Source organism: Cebus imitator, unplaced genomic scaffold (assembly GCF_001604975.1).
Source record: "Cebus imitator isolate Cc_AM_T3 unplaced genomic scaffold, Cebus_imitator-1.0 Scaffold76, whole genome shotgun sequence".
In the NCBI taxonomy this organism is placed as follows: domain Eukaryota; kingdom Metazoa; phylum Chordata; class Mammalia; order Primates; family Cebidae; genus Cebus; species Cebus imitator.
In genome coordinates this window covers 9,461,014-9,470,263 of record NW_016107391.1, presented here as the reverse complement: position 1 = coordinate 9,470,263, position 9,250 = coordinate 9,461,014, and the positions used below count along the sequence as shown (strand labels likewise).

At 47.4% G+C, this 9,250-nt stretch overlaps 1 protein-coding gene across 1 annotated transcript; it reads left to right on the top strand.

Annotated features, from left to right (window-relative positions):
* The first annotated feature begins 5,832 nt into the window (after nucleotides 1–5,832).
* On the top strand, nucleotides 5,833–8,068 carry SOWAHA (sosondowah ankyrin repeat domain family member A). The gene has a single exon (XM_017532434.2). The coding sequence runs from the start codon at nucleotides 6,188–6,190 to the stop codon at nucleotides 7,838–7,840; it is 1,653 nt and encodes a 550-aa protein (XP_017387923.1). The 5' UTR covers nucleotides 5,833–6,187; the 3' UTR covers nucleotides 7,841–8,068.
* Nucleotides 8,069–9,250: the final 1,182 nt, after the last annotated feature.

The window sequence follows — 9,250 nt, the reverse complement described above, 5'->3', positions numbered from 1 at the left end:
GCATTGGTGAGACATCAGGGGCCAAAGGTGGCAGGCTGCGATGGACTAAACCCAATGGAAGGGACCAATTTATACTGCCATGGTAGGGGAGAAAACATTCACAAACATTAAGCATCCACTAAGGCTCTTGGTGGGGCCTAGGCATGGGGGTCAGAGGGTAGTGTGGATTGGAATAAGTAATATAATAGTAATTATATAATATATATAATTTAATATAAGTGTAATGTAACATAGTATAAGATTTTGAAGTTATTTTATTTTATATTTAAATAATGTGGCTTTAAAAATTATAGAGGGCCTCTACCCTGATCTGCTTCATATTTAAGATACTGAGAGGCCGGGCGCGGTGGCTCAAGCCTGTAATCCCAGCACTTTGGGAGGCCGAGGCGGGTGGATCACAAGGTCAAGAGATCGAGACCATCCTGGTCAACATGGTGAAACCCCGTCTCTACTAAAAATACAAAAAATTAGCTGGGCATGGTGGTGCGTGCCTGTAATCCCAGCTACTCAGGAGGCTGAGGCAGGAGAATTGCCTGAACCCAGGAGGCGGAGGTTGCGGTGAGCCGAGATCGCACCATTGCACTCCAGCCTGGGTAACATGAGTGAAACTCCGTCTCAAAAAAAAAAAAAAAAAAAAAAGACACTGAGATAAGAACAAATAGCCTTCCTATTTCATTCTCCATGTTCAAAGCACATTATGGAATTTTACCCTTGCTATAAATATACATTTTATATTTGATTTTCCTAATGTTGCGGGCGAACTGCCGGGTCACTGGAAGAATTGATTCTCTGGCCTCACTGGCAACAGGGCATCAAAATTTAAAAGCAGCCTGGGGAACTGGATGTCATTGGCATCCTTACTGTAATGTATGCTCAACCTACAAACTTATCACTTAAAATATTAAAGCAGAGAATGTTCAGATGCACAAGCATAAATAAAAGTTTAAGTGAGGTATTTGTGAAGAGTTTTTCCCAACTTTATTTATTAAACATTCAGAACATCAATTTTAAATAATCAGCAATCTAACTTTGCATGGTAAATGAGCACAGGCAGGTAGCCTGGGGTTCTAGTTTGAGCTCAGCCAGTTATTAACTGTGACCTTGGCCAAGTTTCTTTATGTAGCTCAGAGCCTAAAGTCTGTTAAGCACTGTCAATAAACTGCTCGTACTAGCAATTCCTGTTCAATCAGTATTTAATCCTTGTCTATTCTTAGTGATCATGAAATCACCATTGCAAAATTATAACTGAGACAGTGAAAGAGACCTGACCTTACCAACTCCATCTTCCTTCTAACCTCCAAGTTGCCCTTGTTCATTCCTGAGCATAGGCCAAACTAACTTTGGGAGCAACTTAGTTTATAGTTTACAGTTTGAAACAAAAATGATAACAGCCCTTTCCCAAAATAAACTAGACTGCCTTTGTAGAACTAACAAATTAGCAGAAAGATTAGAAATTATGGTTTAGGAGTCATGCAGCTGGAGACTACAAGATTCTAAACTTCCCCCAATTGCTCCTGGGTATAACATCACTATTGTAAAGCCTAAGATCAGTGCTTGAGAGATTTTGCAGACCCTGCACTCAATAGATCAGCTGGCACTACCCAGACTGGTAAACTGGCTCATCCGGTCTTATAGCCCCCACCCAGGAACTGACTCAGTGCAAGAGGACAGCTTCAACTCCCTATGACTTCATCTCCAATCTGACCAATCAGAACTTCCAATTCACTGGCTGTCTACCCACCAAATTATCCTTAAAACTTCTAATCCCTAACTTCTCAGGGAGACTGATTTGAGTAATAATAAAACTCTGGTCTTCTGCACAGCCAGCTCTACGTGAATTATTCTTTCTCCACTGCAATTCCCCTGTCTTGATAAATCAGCAAGATGAATCCATTGGACGGTTATAGTCAAAATTAGTTCACCCCCACATAAAGCAATAATGATCTTTAACAAAGGAATGCTCTTCCTCCTCTCTCTTCTTGGAGACAGGAGATGATAACAAAAGTCCAAGTGGAGGCTTCACTACCTATGAGATCATGGAAATGACTTTTCAAGAAACACAACTGGTCCAGAAAAGGCTAGGAAAATAAAATATAAAAAGTAGCTATTGAAATGAAAATTACAACCAAGGGAATATAACTTTAAAAGTGAAAACAAGGCAATATAATGCAAGCTCTGATTTTGAAATATCTTTGGTACCCATCCACTGTCCAAGCTTGATAAGCCCTACCATCTTCCACAGGTCCCAGGGTCCCCTCTTCCACCCATTCACCACATCAGCCTTGACTACAGTAGTATGGGTTATTAGCAACACACAGTCTAATCCCATATGTACCAAATGGTATAGATGGCTGTGTATATATCTATGAATATACTGAGAAAAACTCCTTACAGCATAAGCCAAAAAATATCGAGTGGCTCTCTGACATGTGACATGTTCTTTTTATATTTTAAAAACTATTGAGAATTGAAAAAAAGTATTACTTTTATCATCAGAAAATAAAGCTATTTTTAAAAAGAGGAAAGCAAGCTTTCAATGACATTCTACTGCAAACAGGGTAAAGTCCAAACTACCATTTAAGGCCCTCTACCCATCACCCCAGATTACTTTTCCAACATTATATTTTTCTGTATCCCTGGCACACACTCTGAACTTCAAACACGCTCAACACTCTTTACTCTCAATTCAGCCTTCACAGTCCTTCTTTCAAGCTTTCGTCTCTCCTGCTCTCATAACCTTCCTCTTCCCCACCTTTCCCCACCCCCTTGCTCCCCCTCTCCCCTGGTAAGTACCTGGAGCATTCATTTCATTTGGTTGTGTCACATAATTACTTGGTATTTAATATGTTTTTCTCTTCTCCACTAACCAGTAAGCTATTCAAAGGCAGGTTATGTCTTCTTCCCAGAGTATCTGGCTTACAGTCTTGCACCCAAAGATATCCAATAGATGTTTGCTGAAATAAATTATTGAGCAAGTGCAGAGCATGACATTCCTGAGACAGTTGCAGAAGGCTTTACAGGGGTGGGCCTTGAGGTGGGTTTAAAGAATGGATAAAGCAGGCCAGGAGTCGTGGCTGATGCCTATAATCCCAGCACTTTGTTGGGTGAGTGGAGGTGGGTGGATCACCTAAGTTCAGGACTTCCAGACAGCCTGGCCAACATGGCAAAACCCTGTCTCTACTAAAAATACAAAAATTAACTGGGCGTGGTGGCACATGCCTGTAATCTCAGATATTTAGGAGGCTGAGGCAAGAGAGTGGGAGGCAGAGGTTGCAGTGAGCGAGATTGTACCATTGCACTCCAGCCTGGGCAACAAGAGTGAAACTCTCTCAGAAAAGAAAAAAAAAAAGGTTCAGCACCGTGGCTCATGCCTGTAATTCCAGCACTTTGGGAGGCCAAGGCTGGTGGATCACAAGTTGAGGAGTTCGAGATCAGCCTGGCCAACATGGTGAAACCCCATCTCTACTAAAAGATACAAAAAATTAACTGGGTGTGGCAGCATGTGCCTGTAATCCCAGTTACTCAGGAGGCCGAGGGGGGAGAATCGCTTGAGCCCAGGAGGCAGAGGTTGCTGTGAGCTGAGATCACACCATTGCACTGGGCAACAGGGCAAGACTCCACCTCAAAAAAAGAAAGAAAGGAAAAGAAAGAAAGAAAGAGAAAGAAAGAAAGAAAAATAAAATTTTAAAAAAGAGAAAGAAGAGAAAATAAATAGATGAATGAATGAATGAATGAAGGGGTAAGACTAGATGCAGTGACTCACACCTTTAATCTCTGGAGGCTGAGGTGGAAGGTTTGCTTGAGGTCAGGAGTTTGAGACCAGCCTAAGCAAAATAAAAATAAAATTAGCTGGGTGTGATGGTTTGTGCCTAATTCTACTAATTAGTACTAATTCTACTCCTAGGAGCCTATCCTAAGGAATTAATCAGAAATATACACAAAGTCTTATATATCAGCAGCATCATTTATAAGAATTAAAAACTAGAAACAATATGAGCAATGAAGAATAAGAAAACAAAGTATAGTACTACATTTATTTGATGCTATCATTAAAAGTTGTATATTTTTAAAGATTAGCTATTGTCATTGGGAGGAATGCCCGCAATGTAAAGTGAGGGGGAAATGTTTAAACTGTTTGCATCTTGGGGATAGGACTGAACTCAGAGAATGCCCCTGGGGATTGGACTGGGGAAAGAGGACCCTTCACATTTTAGTCTTCTTTTTTCCTTTTCAGTGAGTAATACTAATAGCAGTGGCTATACTATTAATAATAATTCGAATGATTACTGTAAGCCAAGCATTATGCTAAGTCTTTTGTGACTATTTTTTCACTTAATCCTCTCATCCACCTGAGCAGGTAAGTACTATTTTCATCATTCCGTTACAGATAAGAAAGCTGAGGCACAGAGAAGTCAAGGCATTTGCCCAAGGTAGAGACAGAATTCAAGTGTAGAATTTTGACTCCAGAGTCCTGTTCTCTTAGCTACTACAATATGCTGCCTCTGGTTATATATGTCATATATTTGCAGTACTGAATTTTGTTTTATTTTATTTATTTATATATTTATGAGACAGGGGGTCTTGCGCTTGTCACTTAGTCTGGAGTGCAGTGGCACAATCTCGGCTCTGCAACCTCCACCTCCCGGGTTCAAGCGATTCTCCTGCCTCAGCCTCTGGAGTAGCTGGGATTACAGGCGCCCGCCATCACGCCTGGCTACTTTTTTTGTATTTTTAGTAGAGATGGTGTTTCACCTGTTGGCTAGGCTGCTCTCAAACTCCTGACCTCAGGTCATCTACCTGCCTCAGTCTCCCAAAGTGCTGGGATTACAGGTGTGAGCCACCCTGCTAGGCCTGCATTCTAAATTAAGGAACTGATCCTGCCTCTGTCAGGCAGTTCCCTGAACTAGAAACCTCTTCTCCATCTACATAACTTCCTGATCTACTTCAAGTCCTTGTTTAAATGTCACCTTCACAATGAGTCCTATCTTGACTGCCCCATCACAATTGCAACCTGCCCCTCATCCGTTTTACCCCGATGTGTTTTTTCCATAGCATTTATTTAGTATATCATATAGTTTTCAGTTTCACCGTGTTTCTGTTCTCTCCCAACATATGAGCCCCACTAGGTCATGGGTTATTAAATCTGTCTTATTAACTGATGTATCTTAGCCAAAAAGCAGATGCTTAAGTCAACTATTTTAATAAATTGATTACCAGTTGTTAAAAGAAAGAAAGGGTCCTGGCACAAACTACGTGCTCAATACTTATCTGTGGAACAAATGGTTTAAAAACATAGCATGACTCTTCATTGCTTTCTTATTTTAAAGCATAAACATACATATACATATGGGGGATGGGAAGAGAATATTTCAAAATGTTAATGGTGATTTCAGGTGATATTTTTCCTTGTTTTCCTCCTTTATGTTTTCCTGTTACGTTTGTTTCCTGTGGTTTTATATCCCAAATCCTACGTGAAAATGTATTATTTTACCACGAGAAAATTGCTTTTGAAAACGTCTCTCTAAACCTAGAGTAACGTGCATTGCCAAGCACAGTGAATTGGTTTTGCTGTAAATCGCCTGAAGTCGTTTTCCTGCATAAAACGCAATAAAAAACTGGAGAGGTATTGACGGTCTTTTTTAAAAAAATGGATTACCCTGAAATCATCGCTTGGTATTTTGTAGTGGTTAAATGTTCATTAAAGGAATAAAAATCCATTCCTCTTTGGCGGAGCGCGGCGTCCCGAGGGAACACACCCACCTAGCAACCATGAGCCGAGCCCGAGCTCTGCGCCTTTAATTCGGGGGCGGGCGGGGGGCTGCGGGAATTTCTGCTCCCGCTCCCTACGCGTCGCGGGGGCAGCTGTCACCTGTAAGGCGAGCGCGGAGCGGGGGATGGAGCCCGGCGCCCATTGGACAGAACACAAAGGCAGAAACCTACCCCGAAGGCCGGGGCCCGGCGGGGCGCTGGGGGTGGGCGCTCCCCAGGTCCCCCGGCGCCCTTCGCCCCGAGACGCCCCGGCCCGGCGGCACCGGCGAGATCGAGGTCCAGCTTCGGGGACACGCCCGGCCGGCCGCGGGGAAGGCGCCAGGTGAGTGCGGCCGCGCCTCCCGGAACCTCGCTCCCGCGCGTCCCGCGGCAACGCGGCGCCCACCTGCCCCTGCAGCCAGGAACCCAGGGCCCCGCCATGGCGCTGGCCGCCGCCGCCGCCGCCGCGGCCGCCGGGGTGAGCCAGGCGGCGGTGCTGGGCTTCCTGCAGGAGCGCGGCGGGAAGGTGCGCAACTCCGAGCTGCTGAGCCGCTTCAAGCCGCTGCTGGATGCCGGCGACCCGCGGGGCCGCGCCGCCCGCAGGGACCGCTTCAAGCAGTTCGTCAATGACGTGGCGGTGGTGAAGGAGCTCGACGGCGTCAAGTTCGTGGTGCTGAGGAAGAAGCCGCGGCCCCCGGAGCCCGAGCCCACGCCCTCTGGCCTCCCCGAGACAGCGGCCCAGCCGTCGGAGCCCCTTGTCGTCTTACCGGGGGACGCCTCTGCCCCGGGAGCTCCGCCGTTGGTCTCCGCGCCGCAGCCGGTGGAGCCACCAGGGGACCCGGGTCCGCCAGCAGAGACACAGGACACCCTCGGGGCTCCGGCCTGTGAGCCCGCTCAGCCGCCCGGGGAGCGGTCCGCCGACCCCCGGCTTCCAGCCCTCGAGCTAGCCCAGGCCCCCGAGGGACCCTCCGCAGACGCGGCCCCACCGCTTAGGGCTCCGTCGGAGGCGGTCTCGCCCTGCGCTGATCCACCAGACCCGGATCCCGGGCCCGGGACAGTGGAAGGGCCGCCGCCGCAGAAGCCCTGCATGCTGCCCGTGCGCTGCGTCCCGGTCCCCGCCACGCTCCGCATCCGGGCGGAGGAGCAGGGCCTGCGCCGGCAGCTGTCAGAGGAGCCGAGCCCGCGGAGCTCTCCTCTGCTGCTGAGGCGGCTCTCGGTGGAGGAGTCCGGCCTGGGCCTCGGCCTTGGCCTGGGCTCAGGCCGCTCCCCGCACCTGAGGCGCTTGTCGCGCGCCGGCCCGCGTCTGCTGAGCCCCGACGCCGAGGAGGTGCCGGCCGCGCCGCCGCCGGCCGCCGTGCCCCTGGAGCCGTCCGAGCACGAGTGGCTCGTCCGGACGGCCGGGGGCCGCTGGACCCACCAGCTGCACGGGCTGCTGCTGCGCGACCGCGGCCTGGCGGCCAAGCGCGACTTCATGTCTGGCTTCACGGCCCTGCATTGGGCCGCCAAGAGCGGCGACGGCGAGATGGCGCTGAAGTTGGTGGAGGTTGCGCAGCTCGGTGGCGCGCCAGTCGACGTGAACGCGCGCTCCCACGGCGGCTACACGCCGCTGCACCTGGCTGTGCTGCACGGCCACGAGGACGCCGCTGTGCTGCTGGTGGTGTGTCTGGGTGCCCAGGTACACGTGCGTGACCACAGCGGGCGTCGCGCCTACCAGTACCTGAGGCCCGGCTCTTCGTACGCGCTGCGCCGCCTACTTGGTGATCCAGGCCTGCCAGGCACCACGGAGCTAGATGCGAACGGGGGTGGAAGTGGCAGTCTTGCTGCCAGGCGCCCGGTGCAGGTGGCCGCCACCATCCTCAGTTCCACCACCAGTGCATTTCTAGGCGTCCTGGCCGACGACCTCATGCTCCAGGACCTGGCCCGAGGCTTGAAGAAGTCAAGTTCCTTCAGCAAGTTCTTGAGCGCCTCACCCATGGCTCCACGTAAAAAGACAAAGATCCGCGGTGGTCTGCCAGCCTTCTCAGAAATCTCTCGTCGACCTACTCCGGGGCCTTTAGCTGGTCTAGTGCCCAGTTTGCCCCCAACCACCTGAAGGTCCCTGGTGCTACCACCTGGGTTGATCTATCGTGGCCTGCTCCTGGCAGTCTAAGTCCGCCCAAGACTGCAGCTCAATCAATGCCTGCAGCCTCGTTGTGTTTCCAGCTTTGCCCACTGCAGCCTGTTTTACCCAGAGGGGCTACACTTCAGCTTCTCTCTGAAGCATGACACATCTCCAGAGATGGTATTTGAGAACTCATTGAGAGCCTCCTATAAAGAACTTGAAATCCAGGGTCAAAGGTTAAGGGGCAGCAGCTGGTCTGGCCCCGAATGGTTAACTGATGCCTCTGCATCTACACAATCCCAAGCCAGAACTAGAGCAAGGGTGTCTTTAAATGTTGGAAGATGTTAGGTTGTCAGCTTTAAGATATGCGGTGGTTTTGTAATTTGATGCTTTTATTCTGTTTTTAAATTGAAATGAGGTAAAGCAACTTTCATAATAACCTTTTGAAATTATATTTTTCCACTTTTAGGCAAAGTGCTCAGACATTTTCAATTTTTTGCTAAATATTTTGGAATTCTGTTTAAAAAATAGATGATCAAGATCTAAAGGAAATTAATCCCAACCAACAAACTTAAAAGTTTATCTACCTCATTTTAGGCAATTAAGATTCTGGAGAGTCTTGAACACAGAATAACGATTGTGACCATTATGAATGTAACTAATTCAGTTGTACTGTGAATGCTAAATATTTGCAAACAGGTACATCTTGAAAGTAAAGATGACTTAAAGAGAGGAAAGAGACATTTTGGCAGATACTTTTAATTTGTGGTTGTCTCTATAATGAAATATAAACATGTATTTGGCGCTGGTGAGTGGCTATTTTGATTTGGCATGAATACTTAATTCTTTTTAAAAGTTGTGGTTTGTGAATTGCACGTTTGTGCCATGTTTCTGAATCTGTAGTTTTCAAATCCAGCAGAGCCTTTCAGTGCAATAGGTGAATATTCATAGAAAAAAAGTCATAGCATTATGACAGAAAAATAAGTGGGTAAATAATAATGGATACAGTTGGCCGGGCGTGCTGGCTCATGCCTCTAATCCAAGCACTTTGGAGGCCAAGGGGGGCGGATCACCTAAGGTCAGGAGTTCAAGAACAGCCTGACCAACATGGTGAAACCCCGTCTTTAAAAAAATAAAATAAAAAATAAAAATAAAAATGGATACAGTTAAAGAGGAACTATTTTATATGAATGTTCTGTACAAACAAAAAGTATGTGATACCCATTTTTAAAAACCATTTGAAAAGAGACAACTTATTCCAAAATAGCAAATACAGACTCTCTTTGCTCAGTGAATTTGGATGAGTGGCTTAACGTCTCTGGGCCTTTGTTCCTATCTATAAATGAGAAGGTTTGTAGATGTTGCCCAGATTTCCCATGCTCAACACAGTGTAATTTTTTT

What these genes read in the sequence shown, in the direction of transcription:
- SOWAHA (XM_017532434.2), top strand. Translation starts at nt 6,188, where the DNA reads ATGGCGCTGGCCGCCGCCGCCGCCGCCGCGGCCGCCGGGGTGAGCCAG.